General features: G+C 38.3%; 1 protein-coding gene across 2 annotated transcripts in view; it reads left to right on the forward strand.

The window, feature by feature from the left end:
* ctdp1 (CTD (carboxy-terminal domain, RNA polymerase II, polypeptide A) phosphatase, subunit 1) overlaps positions 1-22,678 on the forward strand; it is a 70,502-nt gene extending 47,824 nt beyond the window's left edge. Inside the window, exon 12 of one of the 2 annotated variants that reach the window (XM_008421379.2) lies at positions 19,394-19,514. In XM_008421379.2, coding sequence (XP_008419601.1) covers positions 19,394-19,414 — 21 coding nt within the window. In that variant the 3' untranslated portion in view covers positions 19,415-19,514. Of the gene's footprint in view, positions 1-19,393 lie in introns of both variants that reach the window. The other variant, XM_008421378.2, reaches the window with a different exon arrangement.
* Positions 22,679-25,445: the final 2,767 nt, after the last annotated feature.

The raw sequence follows: 25,445 nt of genomic DNA on the forward strand, positions 1-25,445 counted from the left end.
CAGCTGAGCGGCAGGTTATACATCTCCGCCTGGTCACATCACATATTTAACAGGAAGTTATCCTTGTCCTTAAAAGGCCCTCCTGTTGTGTTCGTCTAGAATAAATATGTTGCGTTGCAGACAAAGCTGATTCTGTCATCTTCCTCCTCTTCAAACAGGAGAAAACCACAAACAGCCCAGTCAGGCTGGTGGGTCTCATGTGTTTTTGCTGCCTTTTTGTTCACCGTTTGCTTCAGTGGAGATGAAAGTGAATATCTTGGCATCCGGTGCATTGGCCTAACTGTGCTCTTTCTTCCTCTAACTCTCCGTCTTGCCTTGCCTCCTCTCCCACCTCTCTACTTTTTTTTGCATCGCTTCTCCAGGCTGTAGTTCTGTGTGATTTGGGTCTGTTTGTTCCGCCTGACTGAATGAGAGCCGCAGATCCTAAGCAGCGGTCGGTTTTCCCATGTTTCTGAATGGTAATTCAGTGTGAATCTTTATCCCTTTTGAGTCATTATGCAATTACAGCTCCTCTTGTTTACCGCTGTCTTACACGGCTTAATTTGGCGAACATAATAACGAAAGACATGTAGCAGCAACTACTTTTTGAAGTTCGGATATGATGCTTTTCAGATGCACCTATCAGAAGAGTCGGGATATTTCAACCCACAGTATTTGTAAAGCTGTGAACTGCCATAAATAGATACGAGGCGATTTATTTCTTTTTAAAAGCAATAATAGGGGAACATAAAGTTACGGTAATTACAATATTTAGCCATCTGCCGATTTGGAAACCTCAATCGGAAGCCAACTTCAGCTCTGTATAATGTTTATACATGGTGTGAAGTTGGATTACAATAAACTCTGTCAAAAGAACATGTTTCTGTAACTTATGTAGCTTACAGATATTGTATGCCAACAATAATGCACTTTCTTTGACAATAATGTTGAAGAAAGTGCGAGGTGACCAGTTAGTTGCCAGCCTATCCAAGGTTAATGCCAGCTAAACTAGCTTATCTATGCTAATGGCCACCAGAGGAAAAAGGCAATCCAGTAGGTGACCGTCTTATGCATGCTAGGTTTTACTATCTCCAAGGCTAACGCTAGCAAATCCAATGGTGTCACTGGCCTGTCCATGCAGGTGAAGAAGACAAAAGAACACGCTAATGCTTCTAATGTATGTAGCTTACAGATATTGTATGACAAACCGTTTTTCTTAAAGAAAGTGATAGGCGACTAATAAGTGTTCAGCATATCTGAGACTAACGTCAACAAATTGAATTCTAACTCTAGTCTATCCATCGAGAATCTCGATTTTTCATTGTTGTACTCGTCCCGCTCTTTTCCTCAGACTTTCTAATAACTCAACCGTGCTAAGCCCTTTTTGTGTTTTTGAATCCACAATCATTTTGGATCACTTTTTAACCAAAATCTTACTAAGAAAATAAAGAAAAAGGTTCAAGAAATGAATTTTACTTCAATTAAAGTATTTAATCTTCACAGTTAAAATAAATACATTTCAAATTCTTCTTTTTTTTCTTAGTTGCCCAAATTACCGTTTAACAGCCCATAAAACTAAGACCGGCTGCAGGTAGAACAGTCCTGTTTTTATTGTTTACTTTAAGTCAGCAGTTCACTCTTTAATCTAGCAGAACTGCTGACTGTTACAGCACATCCACCCCGTTAGCATGAGTAAACGTTCAGGTGCTGCTGTGAAACCAGAGGGGGAGTGAAGTCATCTCCTTTAGGTCCGACTGGCTGCTGTTTCAACAGCTCAGTCCCGATTTCCTAATGAAGAAGGAGATTGGGAAAGTTACAGGAAAGATAAGGCTGTTATCTGCTTGCGTTTATAGAAAGTTTGGCTCAAAGTGCTTTCCAATTAGAAAGTCTGAGCCCCAGGGGTCCCACTGAGGATAATTGTTTTCAAGGATCTGCCGATACCCCAAAGACTGCAGTAATGGCGCTGTATTTCTCCAGCGCGAGGCTCAGATTACTGTCGGTTCTTATTGAACGTTTCCTCTGAGATGATAGACCCAGCTTTGTTGTTGTACTCACCCCGCTCTTTTCCTCCGATGAAGATGCGCAGGTCTCGGCGCTGTCCGCGGCTGCAGATTAATTAAACCTCTGCAACACGTGTGTAGCAAAAGAATAAACGGCCTTACGGAAGTCAGCCTGTCTCCGTCAAACCGTCTCGCTCTTTTCACAGCTCCACAAAGCGGACTATTTTTTTTGCTTTTGCGCGCAGTCGGAGTCCCTTCCGTTTGATGAGACCCTGGTAATATGATCTGTCAGGTACAAACGAATCCAAGCACTCTTTGTTTGAGTGAACAATGCTTTATTTTCCTGCCACTGTTAGAAAGGTGAAGGAGTTTGCTGCAGTTCCCATGAGGGCAGCTGAGAGATTTAGTGTCTCTGTTTGCCTGACGCATTACAGATCTGTAGCAAAAAGTGCAAAACTTCAATGTTAAAACTACAAACCTCAATGCATTTTATTGGAATTGCATTATTGTAAATAAGGACTAACATCAGTATAGTCATTTTTAAGGTTGTATTGGTCTGATATACACATAAGCATTTATTGTATCGTTTATCATTTATGGGAAATCTCCACTAAGAATCTCGTTTTATTGTTTTTTATAAACTCCAATGAATTACATGAAATAAAAAAAATTACAATATTATCAGAATTACTGTGGGCACTGTAGTGATATAAATCTCCCTTCTTTAAGTAAGTGGTGTCTTGAAGAAGCCTATTTCAAATGGTAATATTTCTTCAAGAACAGTGTTTGTGATGCTATGAATGATGTACCATGCATTCATTGCCATAGTTATCTAAAAAAGAAGTAATTCATAGTTTTTTCTAATCTTAATTTCTATTATCACAATGTTACCTCACAACATTGCAATAAAATTCAATGTCCATAGTGTGATAGATAAAACTGTAAACTGAGCCGATACTAACTGTTTTTTTTTTTTTTCAAGGTGTCGATAAGGTATATAATATCGGCTATCTGCCAATAACGGCAATATTAATATCAGATATCGGCCCAAATTTTCTGATCGGTGCGTCAATAATTGTGAAGCGCAAGGAAATAGATGCAGGCCTATAAATCTGAAAAGAGTGACCTATATTTTGTATTCTGTGAAATACAAACATGTTTTGTAATGACCAAATCTGGTCATTACAAAGTGAATGACCAGATTACAAAGTGAATCTGGTCATTCACCAGATTACAAATGACCAGATTTGTCATTTGTAATGTCTGTAATGACCAGATTTGTAATCTGGTCATTTGTAATGAAAAGTTTGATCTAATTTAACTTCAGACAGGGAGGAAAAATTGTTCAGTGTGTGTAAACTTTAGGTTTCAATTGTACATCGTTCTCCAAGGGGCATCAATACTTTTTTTTAAGCCACTCTACTACTCCAAAATTCCCTTTTATATTTAAGAGCAGTAAGCAAGAAAAGCTAATAATGTGATGGTCTCCTTTCTGCATTCTTAGAGGCTGACTTTTCCTCAGCCGAATTGCTTACTTCTAAGAAGACAGCCAGACAGACTGTATGACCTCTTAAAAGCTATTTTTCAGGCAGAATTTTTTCTCTAAATGTATGCCTCATATCTCCAGGAAAAGGTCGATTCTAAAGGTAGTGCTCTAATGCATTTGCTATATGAAATGAAAGGTGAAACATCATACATTTTGATTAGGTTTGACTGCATAATGCACCAGTATGTTAGTGTTTTTAAAAACGTTCTCCTTTTTCATTTAGAAAACATCTATCAGCCCATGCACTGTAATGCAAACTCATATGTGTGAAAATTTACATTGAAAATTTAAATGCCATAAACATAAATCATAGAAGCAAATATGGGCTGCAGGCAGTTTACTTTTTTATTTATTTATTTATTTATTTTATCCAACAGAAAACATTACATATTCTCCCTTTGGTATTAACAAATATGATGAACTTTTATCAGATAAAACTTGCTCCATTTCCAATGTTTGTTCTCACCATTGGCTCATTGCTGTTGTCAACCCATTAAAATTTTCTGGGTATAATTCTGTCATGTTACAGTTCTTCAATTCCATTCGTATTGGACTTAAAAAGTCTTAGGTTTGAGTTGGTGCAACTTACAGAAACCCTACAAGTGACATATCCCCCTCTTTTTATAACTTTTTAACATTTTACTTGCCCCTCTAAGCCCGCCTAAAATGCCTCTGCTGTCTTGAATTTAATTATGATGACAGAATGAATGATGGTGTATAAATGTATTAATATTGAGGGGGCAGGATACAACCGCTATCCTGGTCTGTAATTGAATTCAGGTAAAAATGTTATTGTTTTGATGATGAACCATCAGAAAAAAAGCAACAGACGTGGTTTGGGACGGATAGAAAGCGCTGCTTGTGTTCTCCAAACGTTCCCACTGAGACTCACAAACGCGATGTGCTCCAGCGGCGCCTTCTGCTGAGATGTTGATTAAACATTGACATTTCGCTTCCGTTTAATCGGGATTTGCAGGAGGAGAAAGACGGATGTCTCGAGGGATCGAGTAATTTCCCACAAACTACATCTCAATAACCTACTGAGCAAACCCCCGTCATCCTTGACATTAGGCCTGTCACGATAACAAATTTTGCTGGACGATTAATTGTCTAAAAAATTATTGCGATAAACTATAATATTGTTTCAAKACCTTTTGACACTGATTTAATGGAAATGACTAATAAATGCACGCGATTTCCTGCCATAGATAGATACACTTTATTTTCAAAAGAACACATAACACTGGGACTGATAAACAAAACAACCAAAAACAAAAATGATTCTCGGTCTCCATTAACAAAAAGCGTACTTGAATAAAAACTAGACAACATAAAGCCAAAGTGGAAATAAATACTGCATTCAACCAAAAGAGAGCAGATTATGAAGTCTGAATGCTATATTGGCCTTCAGTAATCACTAGATTTAAATAGAGAAGATGAGCACATCCCACTACCTAATGCAATAGTTCACACTACACGATTCTTTTGCCCCTATTTTCCCCTTAAGATAATCTTAGATTGTTGGCTGATCTAAGATTGTCGCTTGTGGTTTCGTAACCGATCATCCTGCAGTGTGTGGTGTGTTACGGTAGATCATCGTGGCCGCTCCGATCTAAATCAGGGGTATTCCCCGACTGGGAGCGTTGACGCTGAATGTGACAGGTAGCCAATCAGAAAGCACGGATTCTCCTCCGTGCTTTCTGAGGGGAAATAACACAGGAAAATCCCAAACATCAGAGATGATTTGTGGAAACAACATTAATGTTTATTCAACATTTCGTGCAAAGAATATAGAAATGATGAGGAGATGAGTTGGAGCCAAATTGCTACCGCAATTGATAAACCCGGCAACTTTTCAGCTGTTCTTCGTTAATGTAACATAAATAGGTTATAATGATTTTCATTCAGTCAGGACTTTACGCTGACTCTATAGCCACATGCATTGCAAAGCATTGATTAATGCCTGATTTTAAAATTAGTTAACTGGACTTGTAGCCATTATTTTGTGCCCATGTGGCTGGACACCACACGGCACGATCGAACCCGATCGAACCGTTATACGTAGGATTTCTGTCAGCTAATGTGTCTCTCAGGTTTAGAAAATCGGCCGACAACTTGTGTAGTGTGAGCTGGACATTACACTAAGGAAATGAGGAAGGGAGGGTCAGTGGAGAGCACCGGAGCTGAGCCTTTTTTCATTCAGTGTCATCAATAGAAAGAAAAAAAGACAGGAAGAGACGATAAAACCGATAATTAAAATGACGTTGATAGGTTTTATTTATCGTGCGATTAATTGATTTATCGTTTATCGCGACAGGCCTGCTTGAGATTTATTTTCCTGATTCCAGAAACGGTAGACGACAACGTCTGTTATGGCGGTGGATGCTCCAATCCTAAAATCTTGCCTCTTTTACATGTTTAACGTTATGTTTCAGATTTATGTTTGCATTTTCCACATTAGGATTACTATTCTGATGCAGATTTAAAGAGTCCCACCCCTCTGGAGCCCGACTAACTCGTCAGTGTGTGTGCTGTTAGCGCAGCGGCAATGAGAAACGGCGCCGTGATCCTCATGTTCATCTGGGTGAGAGGAGGCGGCAGACCGCGAGGAATACGAGTGCTGACTCAGGCTTTTCACATATATGAGGAGAGGAAGGCGGAGGGGGGAAAAAGGAGAATATAATCTGACCCAGTTTCTTTATTGGTGCTGATGGGGCAGGAAGTATTTTTTGGTGTGTGTGTGCTTTTGCTATAGAATGGTTTCACTACTCAGCAAAGATCTGTTTCTGAGGTAGCGGCTTATGTTGCGATATCCTTTGTTTATCATAACCCACACATTCATAAATCAATTATTCATTGAATTTACAGTACAGGTGGACAGTTTTAGATTCTTATTTATTTTACATTGGCTGTTTTACTCCTAACTGAACTGACTTAACAAATTAAAGTTGTTTTTACATGTTTGACCAACCTGGAGAAGCTGTTGTTGTATTCAAGTGTGCTGTACTGGTGCAGAGTTATCAGATGAATATGTAATTCAGTACATTTATGTCTGTTTAAAAAAAGAAGGAATATTTTCAGTCAGTTTAGCTGTTTTTCTGTATCAGATCGGTATCAGTCTATATTAATCCTCAGATATCGGCATCAGAAGTGAAAAATGCGGATCGGTGCATCCACATAATCTGGCTGGCGTAGGAAGCTATTGTTGAAAGAAAGCCATAAGAAGTAGGGATGCACTGATAAATCGGCCCCGATTTCCTTAATTTTGGGAGATCGGTGATGGCCAATACTTACATGAGAAACCGTTCTTATAAACCTCAGCAAAGGTTTGAAAATCAGCCACTGTGCCCTTTTTCATCAACTGCACATGCCCGGTTAACGATAGTCACCCGACTGTTGCGACTTTTCAGACAAAAAAAAATCTGCACTGGCGAAAATCGTATTTTTAAAGATCAGTAATCGGCCAGAAAACTATCATCGGTGCAGCCCTAAAAATAAGCTCTGCTTGCAGTTTGCCACAAGCCATGTAGGGAAGACGGTAAAAATGTGAAAGCAGGTGCTGAGAGGGAAAAAAATCTTAAAATTAAGAGCCTCATTTTATATCGGAAAGATTCAAACAAGTAGACGAGATTGAAACTGGTGCAAAAAGTAGCAAAGGAAAGTCGGCCCTGAAGGTTAAAACTATTATGAATATCCTGAGATAAAACTGGTAAATTAAAATACAAATTTATGACTGAGCCATCAGTAATTTACTCTGGTGTTAGGAAGGCTAATGGAGGTGCAAACAAAGCTTCAATCATCCTGAATGCTGATGATCAGTAGCAGCCAGAGGGGAGAAACTTGTAGTGTTGAGTTTATCTATGTGGGCTCAGACGCTGCCTGAAGTCCTTTCTCTCTGCTGGCTCATTTGTTGTCGATACCAGCGAGTGGATCCAGGACAAATCACTGGCTTTGCTGCACAGTTTGATAACTTTGTGGAGAGGACTGCTGTGGATTTTGTTCACTTCAGTTATGATGTTAAAGTTAAAGATGGTTTCACTAAGGACACACAGAAGACAGAGTTGACTGATGTACCTGGAGTTTATAGGATTTCATTATAAATTACTGTTGGTAACGTAATTTTGTCTCTTTTCATAAAATAAAGACTTTCAGCAGAAAGTCAAGCTTTGCTGTGCGTAAACTCATCTGTCAGAGTTGTAACAATCCTAATGTGCAATATGTTAACATGCTAATGGTAAAAAAAATTGCTATACACAGAATATTTTTTATAACATCGAGAACTGCTCTAGTAACACTTGCATGCCTATCCAAAAACTTTTTTTGTATGTAAACAATTAAAAAACAGAGCAAGTGATCAAACTGCATCTTTTTGCAGCAAGTTTGATTTTAAATCTTATGGATAAAAAGAATATTTTTTTACAGCTGTGGAGTTATTAACTCTACTCATTATGGCATTAAAATAATTTCATCTAAGCATCTCATCTCTGTAAACAACAGGTGAGTGCAGAATGCTCAGGAAGATGTAAACCTCTATAACGTCTTACATCTCTGTTTTCGTGCTACAGTTTTCATTGAAGCTCTGTGTTGAAAATAAAAATGTTTTCATCTCATTTTAACTATTTCATGGACCAGAGCTTCATAGGAAGCCTCCATTATTTTTTCATCTACTATATTTTTGTAAACAAATTATGCAACAGAATCTGTCAAAAATAGATAGATACTTTTGTTTTTCATTTATTCTGCTTGTATAGATTAAATTATTAGTTTGTCTGTTTGGAGAAAAATGTTTTGTTTGGTAATGTTTGGTTCTTGTGGCTGAGATCATTCAGGTGATTCTGCCTCATTTCCTTTTTAATCTCATTTAGATCAACTTCACGTTTAGATTGTAACTCTAAATATATTATTCCTAATAATACAACTGTTTGTCTAATGCTGACTGAAACCTGCAACCAAATTCTTGCAGTTTGTAGTTTTGTCTAAAATACTTTTTTTTAATTATTGGGGGGTTTTCATATTTTGCACAAACTCGAGGTTTTCCCTTGGTTGTTTCCACATTTCAATCAACCAATCAATCAATCAAATTTTATTTGTATAGCACATTTCAGCAGCAAGGCATTTCAAGGTGCTTTACATAATTAAAGAAAAAAATAAAAGCAGCATGTGATATTTGTGTCCCAGGTCATATGTTCTCCCCAAAACAGAACATGGATCAAGTAAACAATTCTCTCAAATTGAGTCACGATGCTCTTCTTAGAATACTAATGTAACCTTTTGATGACATTCTACAAGGAAGTTAAAGAAAAGCTTATGCACGACTTGGGGGGCGGAAAATAAACAACTTTTTTACAGAACGATCAAAACACCCAACAGATCGGCGCAGTTCTGACGCCTTTTGAAGAAGTCTAGAGTTTTTGTAGCCTAGTTGTTGTCATCTTCAGCTTGAACTGAAACCTGCAAAGGGTTCTGAAGGTTTGTTTGTAAACTCAGGCTATATTTAAAAGAAAAAAACTAAGCTCCTATATTGAATATGCACTCATGATATGCTGTGTTTTTGTCTTGATCTCGTCCAGAAAACTATCATGATTCGCCTTAAAGGGGCAGTATTGAGTGTTCTTCTGGCACATGGTGCCAATTTATAGCACAATCAAGTAACTATTAACTTCATTTGTTATAACAATTCTGTATGTGTATCAAGTACCACTTAAAAAAATGTACTTACTAAATTAACAGTAACATTTCAAAGGTGGAGATGAAGTCATCTTCAGGAAGTCATCACAACATTGCTCTTCTAGTAACCCTTTATCAACTTTTCTACCAGTTTTTCATTGAATGAGCTAATGAGTTCAGCAGATATGCAGTTCCACCAGGGGTTTGCTAATTACTGCTGGCTAGTCCGAAGGAGCTGAGTGGGAGAGTCGCAGGGGAAAGCTGCTCTGTGAGACAGAAGCTCGGAAACTGCAGCTTAGACGAGGAGCTTCGTCCTTGAAGGCGGAGCTATGTCCAACCAGGTGTTTTATTCAGCTGAATGGTTGCCACATTCAGCTGAATTTGACCACACACTCAGCCACATTGTGGCTCTCAAACATGCATGAAAGAATCAAAGCAACACTCCAGGTATGGTTTTGATGAGGGAATAACTTTATAACGTAATCCAAATATCACAAAATGATTTTAGGCAACACTGCTCCTTTAAAACACATTCTACTTTTCATAAAGTCAAATCTAGTGGAAGAACTCGGACTTTTGAGAAAAGTCAGATATGTAAGCATAATAATAAGTCTGAATGTTTACTTCTTATACAGTCAAACGCTTTTAAACATACTGAAGTGAAACACAGTCGCTGCTAGAAAAACAAATGTATTAAGAACAGCGTTGAACCCAAAGCTTCTATTTCATTCCCAGATATGTTTAGCTGCTTGCCCCTATCCGCCGCCCAACGAGGGGCAGGATAATCCATCTCAGGCTCCTGTGAAAAGATCTTTGCAGCCTTGTCAAAAGCTTTAGCAGCAGCAGTGCAGGCTGAGAGGGGGGGGGAGTAATACTTCTGAAAAGATGCCTGAGGGCTTAAATCTGATTCCACTGCCTGTAGCTGTGCCAGAGAGAAAGATGATGTGATGCAGACATCGGTGACTGGGGAGATATAAATGACAGTGAAATAAGTGTCAGTGAATTGCACAGTTGACTCCTGGAGTCATACCTCCGTCAAACTTGTTACAGTTGGACATTACAGTCAGACTTCCTTTGGTCGGGTCTAGAGACGTTTTTCTGAGGGAGGATGCCGGCGGTTTTGTTTAATGTCGTCAGAAAGTGGATCTATATTTCAGTCTGTCTGAGATATGGTTTTTGTGATAACTGGTTCATGAGCGATGCAGTCATCCGTGTCTACAGCAACATACAACTTAATTCTTTTCTTTTATTTGGAGGCCCAAAAAGGCCTTAAAGATATCAAAATGCAAAGGCCAAAGATCAAAACAAAGGATTTTATTTATGAAAAACATTCTACAAAAGAACAATCATTTCATTATATTAAAGTTGTTTGACATTGAAAACACAGCCAAGTGCAAACCGAGCTGCTTTAATTTAAATTTTAAACTGTTTGTAGTTTTTGTGCCAACGAACAATAATCCGAGACAAAGCAAGAGATTTAATTAAATTTAAACTGTTTTCTGTCAAAACTTTCAAGCATCTCTTTTATCACAGCCAAACCTCTACCCATTTGGTTCACCAATTTATCAATATGCACTTTTCATGACCAATCACTTTCCAACACAAAGCCTAGTAACTTAACTAGATTTCACTCTGGATTATTGGTAAGATACTTAGACCCTATTATCATAGATCTTGTTTCTGAAGGATCCCAAGTACTTCCCTTGCCAATGGGGATTTTTAGCCCTTTTCCCTATCATGATAGAATAGAGCAGTGCCTCCATGGGCCCAGATATCTCCCTCTTTACCATCTCTTGTAAACGAGGCATAAACATACTTAAACTCCTTTTTACCTGAAGCAAAATCTAACCACCAACCCACAGGGAGCTGTACAATTTTAAGAAAGTACATGATCATTAATAATATTTCAACAGGTTTTTACCGTGAGCACAAAACTATAAATTCTCCACTTTTCATTTTCAGTATTAATTTATCAAGGTCACAAAGTGCAGAGAAACGCAAGTCAAGGGAGTCGTGTATTAAGAGTGCTTGAAAGGGTTGTTTGAAAGCACACTCTGTACCAAGAAACAGAAGGCCAAAGGTAGTGAGGTTCCACTGATTACCTTCAATAAAAGTCTAGAAGCGTGAAGCCTACATAGAAAAATAGCTGTGGTGATTAAAGTTGCATGAGATAGACTCCCCTGTTGCTTGTTTTTGAGCCACGCCATGCAGCTGAAATAAAAAGAAGTACCACAAGTTTGACAAAAATAAAAACCCAGTGGCTTTTCTGATTAATGTTGTAAAACATGTACACAATTTGATGGGTTTTTTTTTTGTTTTGTTTTGGTTTGGGTTTTTTTCTTCGAATTTGCTTAGCCAAATTTGAAAAAGTCTGTCTGCTTGGCAAATTACATTTGTTGTACTCTGTTGAAGTAAGTCATCCTTGCCTGAAAAAATTCCTCGTTTGTGTCCAGACAGATGGTGTTGTTGCTTCGAGCAACACCAGAGGGATGACAACACAAACCAGGATGGTTTGAAGAAGGAGAGGGGGGGGGGTAGTTATAAACCTATTTTGTGTGTAACTCCAAGTGATAAAAGTTAATTTAAACCTCAGATATGTTCTCACAGAGCGAAAAAGCAGTTTGTGGTTATTGTCTTCATCTCTGGTTTGCTGTTGGGAAGAAACCCAAATTCAGAATGAAAACTGGGTACAAATTATTGTGACTATAAGTTACCACTGTCAGAATCTCATGAAAACAAAAGATGGAAAAAAAAAACATCTCACTTAAATATTTGTCAAAACTTACATCCCAATGTCAGTGCTGACATGTAGCACACCCTGTCTTAAAGGAACCTAAATTTACACTTGTTGTGCTGACCAAATATAACTCACCTTGGGAACATTTCATACAGACTGTGGGACAATCCATACTGCCTTAGGGAATATTTCATACTAACTAAAATGAATTTGTACTCCCTCAGGGTCTTCTCGTACCAACCATTCCTCAATTTCTACCTCCATAGAGACCTTTACTGCTGTCCACATCGCAGGTCAACCCTTCCAGGGACTTTCTATACCAACCATGCCTCAATTCAAACTGCACTACTTTCTGTATCTACGACGACTTAATGCAATCTCTCCTTCAGGACTCTTCATACCAACTTTACGTCAATTTGTAAACCCCTTGAGGACATGTGTGTACCGAACATTTCTCAATTTATACCCAATTTGTTCCCCACTTTAAGATTGTTTGTACTGACCTTGTGTTAATTCTTATGCTCTTTGTGGATATTTCAAACCAACCGTTGCTTAATTCCTCCTCCTTTTGTCGACATTTCATACATTTCTTGGGAACGTTTCATACCAACTGTGCATAATTCATAGCCCACTTTGGGACATTTCCGGTGTGCCATGCTTCATTTCCTGCTAAAACCGCGCAACATATTAAATTGCAACCTCTAAGAGAAGCTTAAATGCTATTCACACTTCCCATTTCAATAATGTGTTTTGCCTGTTTGAACATTTTGACGACTTGTCTTCATACTTCATAAAAAAGATTCTTTTTTTTCTGAGAATTACAAACAATCGGTAGCTACATGAGTTGGAAATGATTTGTATATGAGTAGAAAACAAATTTCACAGGTAATGAATGGATGAATTTACTTGGAGCTGGCTTTTAAGAGTTAAAACAGTTAGAGATGTCAGACTTTCCTGACAGCCAATAATCTTAGTATAAAAAAGTAATTTGACTTCTAAAAGCAGATTCTTCTAGATAAATCAAAACATCAAGCCACCTCTTTCATACAGTTCTACCAATGCCAGAAAAAAACAGCTACAACATGCACTGAAAGGCAGATCTGCCATCCTGTTGTATGAACCTTCCTGACACCCCTTGAGAAAGAGGAGAACTAAGATTTCTGTTTTGTTGATTGACAACTGCCTCCAAGCATACTGAACTCCTCTACCGTGAGCTCCCTGCCCTCGATCCTTGTCACCATGTATATTTCACAAGTGGGTTGCTTAGAAGCTTGTGGTTTCAGAGATGACTCAGTCACTCTCTGAGTGCTTGTTGGGCCATTATTCTTCCAGTGGATTTCTCTTTTCATCGCACCACTGCCTTCATGCGCCATTGTTCTTCAATTAAACCCAAACAAAGCTGACACATTGCCTCCGAACTGAAAACAGGGGTCTACCTCCAGCCTATCAGTTCTCAGCATGTGAGGCAGGAGGGGAAACTGTAAGTGCCTCTGTTGTTAACATGGATGCAGTAGATGATATGGGGATTAATGGAGGAAGGGAAAGCAAAACGACTGACTTCTATCCCTCCTGCCCTCGTTAGACTCCTTCGGGGACTTGTTAATGTTGAAGGTCTGTTGTGTTGTGTGCGTCATGGTAACTAAATGAAGGCTAAAGAAGCCTTTGTAGCTCCCGCAAACGGCCCGTTTGAGTAAAAGAAAAAAGCAAAGCGATTGGAGTTCAAGGAAAGATGGTATCTTGATCTTTAGTTCTCCCTGTCTTTGTTGAAGTTTGTTGGGAGTCTTATCGAACTCTTTGCTTAAAGAAACTTGTCAGGATTGCTTTCAGTCACAGATGTTGCATGAATATTAAAGTTAATTACTTTATCCTGCTTTTGCCATCAGTCTCCTGTCCTTCGTTTTTTTTGGGTTTTTTTATCTGTTTGCCTCTTCCACCGCTCAGGGGTGTGTCTAGGATTTTTATTTAACCGAACAAAACGCATGGATCTGTTGAGCATGGAAAAACAATGCTAACTCAACTGTATATAACTCTGTTATATAACTTGCACTATGCTAACGCTGTTAAACTTATCATCTTAAACTGGAAATTATTAAACCATTGCAGAGTAGAAATTACAAACCATTTTTAATTATTCCCCTCCTCGCCTTCATGAAGTTTTTTTTTTTTTTTTTTGCATTAATCTGAGGCCACTTTTTCTTATTATTGTTATTATTATTATTATTATTATTATTATTATTAAGCATCATATACAAGGTTTTCCCCAGAAAACTTGCTAAGCCTGGTGATTGAGTGCTAGGGCAGTCATTCATCCAGCGGTCCGTTGTATTTTTAGTTAAAAAATCTTTAAAGTTGACAGAAAATTATAAAATATCACTTGATATTTATGTGTTATTGGAAGATGAATACCTGAACAGCAACTATAAAGTCTTAAAAATGCAAACATTTTAAACATACTTAAATAAATAGGCAAAGCTTTGCCTGGTGGGGCACAAGTAAAGCCTGGTAGCCCTCCAGGCTTGTAATACACTGGGGGAAACCCTGATCAACTTGACAATGGGTCTACAGATTGAAATTAACCATTTGGTTATAATAAAACAAAAAGTTATTAATGGCAGTTCATCTCTGTATGGTATGATATGAACAAACTGACCGCTCTTGTTGGGTTGGCCAGGCAGGGCCAACCCCTCATCGGTTCTACTTCCATAGATCAGAGCTGTGAAAACCATTTGAAGGGAGTTTTACAAACGGATGCCTTGGTTGTCTTGGACCCAGATATGAGGAGGATTAGTTTTTGTACCCCGTCTATGAAGTCGTTCCCAGTCCATGCCCCTCTCAACGCTCCCCCTAGGCGACATTCCTGCTGTCTGAGTTTGGAGTAGATGCTTTTTTTCCTGTCCTATAACAGTCATTGTGGCTCCCTAATGCAGCTCTAATGATGTGCTGAGGCTTATGAAGCTGCAGGCTGTTTGTTTACCAGCAGACATTCTGTAGTACGTTCTCCTGACACCCCTAATGCAATCAGACTCCCACAATATGTACACATGATGATATTGCCGAGTAATGACTTCAACATCTGTCTGAGGAGCAACACACTGCACCGAGTTACTTGTTGACCCTCCTAGCTGTAAAGTCTGACATATCTGAAGAGAATGCACAACTTTTTTTGTTCCATTCATAGGTCAGGTTTGTAAAAAATGTCTTTTATGTTGGAAGATTTCTTTGCACACTTTCAAATTATGATCCAAATTATGGCATTAAGATCAGAACTCTTCTTTTTTTCATATTTACATCAACCTCCACATTAATTGAATTCCTTTCGTAAAGATGTGTGAAATTTCTTAAATGTAATTGTTTATGGCTTAATTTTGCCCCCACAAATTTTGGTGAGATTCTAACTTCCGTAGAAGTACATTTAGGCAAAAGGGGAAAATGTTAACAAATAACAGACTTTAAAAAAACAATTTACTATCCTGTGTTACTCCCATTTTTTCTGGCAAAGAATTTGTAATTATGTCTAATGATTATTGACTTTTGAGGAGAAAAAGACATTTTCACGTGGTGATGCAAACAACAAATTGGGCCTGCATGATTTATACGACGTACCTTTTAAGAAAAGTACATTATCTGGTCAAAAATCCAAGATGGATGCAAGTTTCAAGATGGCTGCCACATCAAATCCAAGGAAATGGTTTTAGTAGTAGAACCTTAATGAACATAAATGTGTAAATTCATGTTAAATTGAGTGTATTCTGACTGGAAAAATTAAATGTTTGTTGAATTCCAATATGGCCACCTGTTTTCAAGATGGCGGCCGTTACATGGGCGTAAATGGGCATTTTTCCTTTCCTTTTTAAATTTTGTAGTTTCTACATTTGATTACTTGGGCAAATTATCTTTTTGCTACATTCCTATCTTGTGATTTTATGTTTGTATGGATTGGTTTTTTTGTTTTTTTTTACATTGTCTTTTCCCCTTTTGCATTTGCCGATTGATTTTTAGGGTATTGTTCAGAATATACTCAAAATTGTTACATTTTAAAAAAACGAAATCAAATTTAACACAACCCTATATATCGACTAAGTGTAATCACCATTATATCATAATATTAAGTCATTTTGATTTTTTTGAATAGAGAATTGGATTTCTCATATTCAGAAACATATTTTTGATGCATAGATCATCAAAATAGGGTTATTCAGTCAGAATGTAGCTCAAACACCGTTTAAAATTGCTTTGAATGGCAGATTAAATTAAGTGGTACGAATCACAAAACTCCTTCATTTCTACAGAGGTTATTAGAAACACACATACACCAAGTACTCAGATTTCTTCAGTTAATTGCCGACAAGAGTTTTAAGAAGTTGTCGGCCTTTCACTCCACTGGTCGGCGGCTAACGGATCCAGTAATGAGGAAATTTAGGAGGTCACATCCAAAGATGAAGCCGTCTGAACTCTTGCTAACTTTTCAAGATCTAACGCCTAATAATGAGCTACCTTTCCATCACCAAGCGCACCTCCTTCCACAACTCTTGTCATTACGTCTCTCAGGCTGACAGAGCCTTTCTGGTTCATCTCACTGTCTCAAAACTTTTGATTTAATACCAGACTCTGGTATTTCCATCTGAAGACTGAGTGTCAACGTTTTTTGTGGCATATATGTTACAAACAGTTTAAGACAAGATTTCTCTTTAGTACGTTTTTCTAACGGAACTCGAGACTAAAAACTGATTTGCCGTTTTCTGGAAGTTTGTTCCAGATTTGAGATGCATAGAAGCTGAAATGGTTGCAGAATTCAGTCAAGCAAGAAAAGAAGTAGCAGCATCCAGTATGCTTTCGCTTCATGTTGACTCCCAACATTTTGCCAAGTGTTTTCTGTTGAATGCTAGGTGACCAGAGAGTGATGCCTTTAATTAGTTCCAACTGCTTTAGAATATTAGTTTGGTTAATATGCAACTTACATTCTGGTTTAAAGGTAACCATGTGAAAAAATAACTATGGCTTGGAGCTTCTTTTTTTTAAGTTAGCTTAATAACTGTAAAATGTGAGTGTTTTGTAGTGACAATTTATAAGTCATAAAGTGTAATTACTGCTACTGAATCGTTAGTGTATGTCAGGAGCAGGAACCTGTTGCTAAAATATCACCATTAATTTAAAAAAAAAAAAAGTCTCACCAGAACAGATGGATTTATTAACTCCCTTACTAAATGTTTTGTGTAAAGCTTTGTATAAAAAAAACCAACTTAAGATTGATTTCTCTCAACATTATTTATTTTCACCTGGCAACAAAAAAAACGTTTAATGCTGCAAATTGTGATATTAGCCCATCACTTGCAGCTCACTCTGGGAGTCTCATATTTGTAAAATGCCTAAAATTTGAATAATTTTGTAAACAGCAATATTCCACCTTTATTACAATGTAGTTTAACAGCTGAAACAGAGAGCAGAAATCACATAAAAGTAGATTACATCTGAAACTTGGTTAGCAGTTGACATGAATGAACATGGGGGAAGCGTCTGGAGTGTGTGTGGGTGTGTGTGTATCGGTGGGGGGTCGGATTAATAGCAGAGGACAGAAATTGGATGTAATGATCCAAAGCAAAAAGCAGCAGGAGGGGGACTAACCCCTAGACCCCCGCTGTCTCCACTATTAATATTTGCAAACAGAAGAAGAAGAATGGAGTTATGTGCATGCACACTCAAGCAGCCTCTCCAACCGGCTCAGGTAGCACAAAAAAAAAAATTTGTTTGGAAGTCGCAGCGAAACTAGAAACGTGACTCACAGCAGCCACTCGGCCTCAGAAATGAAAACTCTGAGGCCAAGTTTTCATTTCTGCTGATCCTTCAAGCTAAAACTCTTTAGCTTGAAAGATCAGCGTAGCTCTTCTGCTGAGCTTTTCCTCCCACAGTAACCTGTAACTGGCACGTCACCTGCCCTTTTCGCTCATATTAGTCGACATCTGACCTTTAACGAACGGAGAGCCGGAGCCTAGCACCCGCCGCTGGAAGTTAGCGAGGCCTAATGAGAGAGAGAGGGGATGGGGGGGTGGGCTCTGTGTCAGACCTCCACAATAACCACGAAGACCCTCATTAGCATGACGCTAACAAGCCGCTCGGCAGAGGATGTCACGGAGAAAGCTGGAGTGGAGCGAGAGATGGCATGTTGGCTCACAGAACACATCAAAGGATTCTCCAGCCACCTACAAATGTGTTTTCCTTTTTTTTTGGTTTTGTTTCCTCCTCTCTTCCAGCTTCATCATTATCCATAAGTGGCTGGTTTGCAGCAACACAGCTGGCATTGCATGTTTTTGTTGTACAATATGTTCGCCGTATGTACGTTTTTAAATAATGTACATATTTTGGACAGCTTTGCTACATTGTCGAATCCATGCTCACAAAAGCATTTTGAAGACATGGTTTTGTTTTCAGGGTTTCTAAAGCTTGTGGAAGTTTTATTTCAGACCTTCAGTATCTGAATGCCCAGAGATTGTAGCTACAACTCAAATCTCACTGCTGTAGAAATTGGTTGGAGTTCTTAGAGGAAATCATCCTACATGGCTTCTTTTAAATGTTTCTCAGTGGCATAAAATCATTTTTGTTGGTTTTATCAGTGTAGTTAGCATAAGAGCAACTCTTCCCAATTGTATGTTAACTTTATCAAATTATTAGCCTATTTCTGCTCAACCATGGAGTTGATGATATCTGAAAAATATGTAAAAGTTCAAATCTCAGGAGTTAAAATCTTTTATGGACATCAAATGTTAAATATTTGTCTCCAATCATTACAGTGTAGGTGTCTCTCTGGCTGCCAACTCGACATGAAGCTAACCTCATGATTCATTCTCTGTTTAGCCAACTTACACTTTATCAAAAGTTTTTTATCTCCAGTTATGTTTAATGAAAACAGAAGTTGTCATTTGACTTATTTTGTCTTGTGGATTATTGATGAGTACAGGAGATAAGTGAAGAGGGAATTTGGAAAACAGTTTTTTATTTGAAATAACAGCAATAAATTAAATAAAACTGAATTGAAGCTTGTTTTTAATCTCCAAAGTATGACAATGGAAAAGTTTGAAAACGTACCTTGAAAATAGGTGTGCTGTGGTGGCGCAGGGGTTAAGCACAACCCACATTGGAGGCCTTAGTCCTTGACGCGGCTGTCGCAGGTTCGATACCCGGCCTGGCGACCCTTGCTGTATGTCTTCCCTTTCTCTCATTCAAAACTATCAAATAAAGGCCACTAGAGCCAATAAAACCTTAATCAAAAATATATATATTGAAAATGCTTGAATAGACTCGACTTATACGTCCACTTCTTGGGGAAACGAGGACAAAGGAAGATGGGTGGAGCTAAAAACAGAAAACCTGCTTGACTGCAGTTTGCTGTCCAATCAGCAAGCCTTAAAACCTTAAGACTCTTCTGATTTAACTCTTCAAGTTCTGTTTTTTTTTTGTTTTTTTGTCCAGGGGTCAAAAACGGAAGCATGACGCCGGAGACGATGAGGAGGATGCGGACATGGAGAGCAAGCAGAAAAGGCGGGACTCCGCCGACGAGTCATCTAAGGACTCCAATGAGGAAGAGGAGGGCAGCAGCTCGGAGGCGGACGAGATGGCTGCCGCCCTGGAGGCGGAGCTAAACGACTTTATGTGATGAGGGAAAAAAAACGACTGAAAGCCAGCCCATACCAACGTCACCCACGGTACCCACACATCGCTTTTTCCCCCGGAGTCGCCGTGGTTACGGCGTGGGGAGCGATGAATGTGTTGTAATAAAAACCTGAATGTCCTGTACAGAACCAGCGCCTTTCTGCGGAAATGAAGGCTTGGACTTTTGTAGCACTGCTATATATATATATATAAAAATATATATATATGAATATAAATAGATATAAATATAAATCGCCTTTTTGTGGCATAAATCCTTTGACGTTAACATTTTATTGTGAGGTAAGCTCTAGGACTGAAGAAATTTGATACTTTTTGTGTTGTTTTTCCATTTGGATTTTTATATTGTTGAAAAGATAAATAAAAAAACAACATAAGTGTGTATTTTGCTGATGGTTCTTGCCAAAGAGTTTTGAAATAGGTTTGCCAAGTTGTGCAGCTAAAAAAATTTTAATCTTCCACTTTTTAAGATTTTTTTATTATTATTATTATTGTTATAATTACATTTTTGGTCTCAGCAGGTTTTTAGGGTCAACTAGTTCATCCAGACATTTGAATGTGTTTCATCCATTAGTTTTTTTTTGTTGTTGTTGTTGTTTGTACATTTTGTAAACATTTTGTGTGCTAGTAGAAGATCTTTTGTTAATGAATAAAAGATAACATCCCAGTAACAGGAAGCGGATCCGACTCTGCCAATGATGACTTCCTGTTGGTGGGAATCAGAACACAGGAAACAAATTTTATAGGGGCAGACATTTTGAGTCCAACTGAAAATAAAGGGATTATAAGATTGTCTAAAACCGCTATCTGATATGAACTAACAAGAAAGTTGGTCGTTTTAGTTGTTGAACTTTGTTTTGCCTGTGCTGCAGTTTACACATTCCTGAACCATTCTTTAGATTAGTGCAACTTGAACCAAAAAAATTTTTTGTTTGTTTTTTTGTACAAACCAACTCACCAATTTCTCTTATTATCTGGAACTGATCGGGGAACTATGATGAGTCAAAGCAAGGTGCAGACATTTTTCACAAGTAATTTCTTTGTTTTTAGCTACAACTGCACAATTTCTGGACAATACTGATCTCCATTTTGACTGATTCTTCTTTTTTTCTTTTTTGCCAAGAACTGCACCACACAGAAGATAAAAATGTGCCACATCAAATTGATGAAAACATTTCAGAAAAATGGATGTTTGTTGATGCTTTTATAAATCAAAACTGGTGGGAATTTTAAGTTTTGATGACTGCAGGGGAAAAAAGATTTTCAGAATTTGTCCCACAGATCAATCAGAGCTGATCAAAAGGAATATTGGCTGATTTCAATCTGCCTGACTGGTGAGTGTTTAGGCAAAATTTCTTTCATTTTTGTGTTTTAAATGAGCAGTTTTCATCTAAAAGTCAAACTCTTGCCTGTTCTGTACCCTTCAGATTTCAGAGCAGCTTAATATTTTATATTTCACTATTCTATGTATGTTGCTTTCTTGTCTAGGAATAAAACTAGAGGGGCATAAAAAGAAAATGTCAATTTGAAGTAAAATTGCCAAATTTCATTCCAACTGACTTGTAGCGAATGATGACCAATCGAAGCAGGCCTTTCACCAACTGTTTAACTTGTTTTAACAAATGAACTATCTGTGAAATTAACTTGGACTTTTTTTTTTTGCCAGAGTAGGGATGCAACGATATGAAATCTAAGATATTGATGTCAGATATTGCCGTTTTGGTCGATAACCAATATTTGCCAATATTATGTTTCTCTACTGCTTTGATTACCAAAAAAACTGTACCATGCCCAACACAAACATAACTTTGCATTGGATTAAAATTTCCGATTTCTAGACACAAAATCAAAAATATTTATTTTTATAGCATTTTTTTTAATATTTTGATGTTTTGCAGATTATATTTTTTTTCAATGTTTTATTACTATTATTATTTCAAGTGAAATCAGATTTCATTTTGCCGAGATTTTAGGATGGAATATGGAAATGTATATCGGTTGTTAATATCTGCCCAGTTTTATTGATTGGGTCAATACTAATATGTTAAAAAAAGATTAACATCAGCCGATACAGGTGCCGATAAACCATGTGTCCCTATTTCAGAGTGCTCTCTGTGGATCCTCTTTCTGCATGTAAAATGACGTGATTCTAAATGATAGAGTTGCTGCTTTAAGGGATTTCTTCCACTAATGTTCACCAGAGCAAGTCTGGCCCTGTTTACCGTTTTCGTGCTACGCTAACTAGCTAGCCGCTATGCTCGGGATTAGCACAGCATTTCTCGGGGATAAAAAACATGTACAAAATGTGGATTTGCTCTGAATTTTCTTGATGAAAAGAGAAGCCGTCGGAAGACGATTAACAGAGAGCTGGAATAGTTCACCTGAAACATCCACACCCCGCAGAACGTGGGCTTTTAGATCCCAAGTCTGCGCCGTGTCCTCTCGGCGAGAGGGGGAAAAAAACTAACCTCAGAGCTCTTGGTGGAATACTTGAATTTGCATCGTTGCGATATTTCTTCAGAAAACAGATTTTTGCATATCAAATCAATTTTTTCAGTTTTGCTCCTGCTATTCTCACGGGAAGCTTTAAACGTGAGCTCCCAGAACCGAGCAGAGGATTTCACCAGCACTACTTCACCTTTAGTGGCGTCACCCAGCTTTGCTGCTGCGGATTTCATGGCTGACGCAAAGTGCTAACGGTGGCTAATGTTTACCTCTGGTTCCGTCTGCTCAAACTGAAACCTACAGCTCTGCTATTCCTCCTCTGTTCCTTTTAATTCTCGTCTTGAACTCGGCATCTTTTCTGTTTGAGCTGCGGAGCTAAATCACTGTAATTATTGTCTGAAGGCTGATGTCTCAGCGTGATTTGTGTTCAGTGACTGTTTTGCCATCAGATTCTTTTTTTTTCCTCCCCTGCTAACACCCACACGTTCTCCTTTTATTTCCCTTTTCACCGTGTTTCTGTGCTCTGCTTGTGGTTTTTATCAATAGGTTTTCACCACATCAAGCAGATATGTGAGATACTTGTAAAGTCTATTTCCTACTTGAAAGAGATACTTTTATTAAATAAAGATATTTCTGAAGGAATGTATTTGCCTTTGTTTTAAACACGTGCATAAACTTCAATGTATTCTCAGGATCAGAATCCACTTTATTCTGAGCACCACCAAGGAATTTAGTTTTCAAGCTTACACTGTAAAAACACTAAATCTTATGAAGCACTTTTTTGTGGAGTTTCTTGTACCAATGTCTTAGTACACAAGTAAATATTCAGCCAGATATAGGAGCTTGTTTTAAGTCAATACTTTTAATATTTATGAAAAAGCACCAGCTCCTTTTGGCAGATTATTTCACTTATGGACTAAAATGTCTTTTAAAAAGAAAAGAAAAATTTTGACTTTGCACATATGCTTATGTTTTACAATGAAGTAGTTGACTATTTTGGCTGTAAAGTGTCCATTGTGTCCATCAGAGAGACAACCTGGAGGAAGAAACTGTCTCTGGAGCGCCGATCCACAGGTAAGGATTTGAACTATCTGTGTCCAGGATGTGTGGGATCTGCCAAATGGGCTATAGCATCTCCTCCTGACTGTAGACCCTGTACAAGGTTTTATTGGGATTTTATGGACAAAACAGACTAACACAAAGTAGTGCCTGAAAAGTTTTAGTGTGCACTTTTACTCAACCCCCTTTACTCCGACACTTATAAATAAAACGGACTGGGACAGATTTCCATCACGACGATCAAAGAACACTGCAGACGAATCAGAGGAGTTTAGGTTATTAGTTGCTACACCAACAGCTCATTTCAATACAATATTAGAATTGGGAAACGGTTTGGTATGGCTGCAAAACCTACAAAATCACTGACAAAAGACATTTCAGCCTCAGGCAGTAAAATCCCGATGCGTATGAGGCCACCTTCCCTTTGGCTTCATCCATGTTCGGTTGGCTTCTGTCCTCTACACATTTCCCTAACATTACCCTTTTTACCCTCGTCAATTTGCAATTGGACATGCGGAGAGGAGCGATGGAGCCGCTGGTGCGTGAAAGCAAACCGTTCCCGAAACGTCTTCATTGTGGTGTGAAAACGTCAGAGCCCGGCTCTACTCAGGGCCACAGAGCCATCGGTGACATTACTCTGTCGTCTTGTCATCCAGCCGAGGTAACGAGTCCACAGGTGGTTACACAGGACGTGGCAGAAAAAATGACGTAAAATCTAGTCAAAGCACATGGTTCCTGATGGACTGCCATGGGGTTTTTTCTCTCTTGAACGTCTCGTGATCGGTTTTCTGAAAAGCCTCAGCAAACAGACATGAACTAAGACAGTGATAGGTCGGTCTCTTACAGCTCAACGTTTGTCTTCATGTTCACACAGCAGCTGTTATACAGTTTAATACATTTCAATTTAAAATCGACTAATACACTCCTCACATGGATTTAACGGACAGTCAGACAAAATCCCAAAGAACAGCGAGGAAATGTAAAAAAAAAACAAAAAAAAAAACGTTAATTTTATATTTATATGGATTATAATCCTAGCTCGCACCTCTTTTTATGGCCGATCTAAAATGCATCTGAAGATGCAGGTTTTCCTACATTAAAATGTCTCTTACTGAAGGGTTCAAGAGCTCCATTTCCTTTCATCCGTCGGTGAACCCCCTGATGTCGCTATTTGTGGGTTTCTCCATCCCGAGTCGTGTAAGTGAACCTCCAGAGGTGAAACGGGGTGAAGACAAACAGCAAGGTTTACATCAGAGGCTGTTCAGAGCTTCAGCCCCTTTAGATACAGACAGCAGTTAAAGTACAGAACAGAACAAAAGGTCTGTATGGAATCGGTGGCCTGTGTGAGGATCTCCAGGCTATCTGGTTAGCTTTTACATCATTTAGTGCTGTGCTCTCTATTTTCAGCAACATGGAGGTTCCAACTCCAAAATTAATGCCATAAAAGTACAAAAAAAAAAAAAAAGAGGCTCCTATCCAAATCCTAACTGGATTGTACATTTTACCTCACAAGACAGGAAGTGAAATCTTGGCTAATGGATGTTATGAGCTTTCTTGACAGGTCTCGGTGTTAAGGGGTCAGACACTTAAATGACACATTATTAGATGAAATGCATAAGTCTAAAATGCAAAGAGGTTAATTTAGGTTCACATCTGTAATGTATTATTCATATGTGAGAGGTGAACAGCATTAGTCATGGGTCAGAGATGACCTCTACAGGGTCAGGTTGTAATAATAATAATATAGGAAAGATAGGGAAAATGTAGAAACGGCAAAAAAAAAACTCCACATCTCCACAGAAAATGATTTATTTATCATCACTGACAAACATAAGAAGTATTAATCAAAAATGACATAAATCTGAGATTTCTATATTTTAAAAAATGGGCATAAGGGAAGCTAATCAATATGCCAGATTACAAATATTCATGCTTGACTGGATGTACCAGCTTCACATTTTCTCCTTGACAGTTTATTGATCTTCTTGGAAATCATTACTGTAAAAACAATACGGCGCTGCTGTTGTGGGACATTTGTCTGGATAAGAAAAAAACCTGCCTGACTGGTCCTGCACCAAACTGAAGGAGACCTTCAGGTGGAACGCTCAGATTTGTCTCCCAACACAACCGAGACGTTCAAACATTCATGTTCATGAAAACAGTAGCGAGCTTCATTTTGTTAAAGAACTGGAGGGAATTTTCAGGAGCTTTTTTGCTTTGTAGTTCTTTTTGTTGCCGTGGTTTGTTCTTTGTTTCAGGCTTTTTTTCCCCTTTTGATTGTTTCTACTTTGGTGTGAGGAAACTAACTCATTGTTCCTGAAATGCCCTCGTAGCTCTCAGTGGGGTACTG

The sequence above is a fragment of the Poecilia reticulata genome, linkage group LG11 (genome assembly GCF_000633615.1).
Source record: "Poecilia reticulata strain Guanapo linkage group LG11, Guppy_female_1.0+MT, whole genome shotgun sequence".
In the NCBI taxonomy this organism is placed as follows: Eukaryota; Metazoa; Chordata; class Actinopteri; order Cyprinodontiformes; family Poeciliidae; genus Poecilia; species Poecilia reticulata.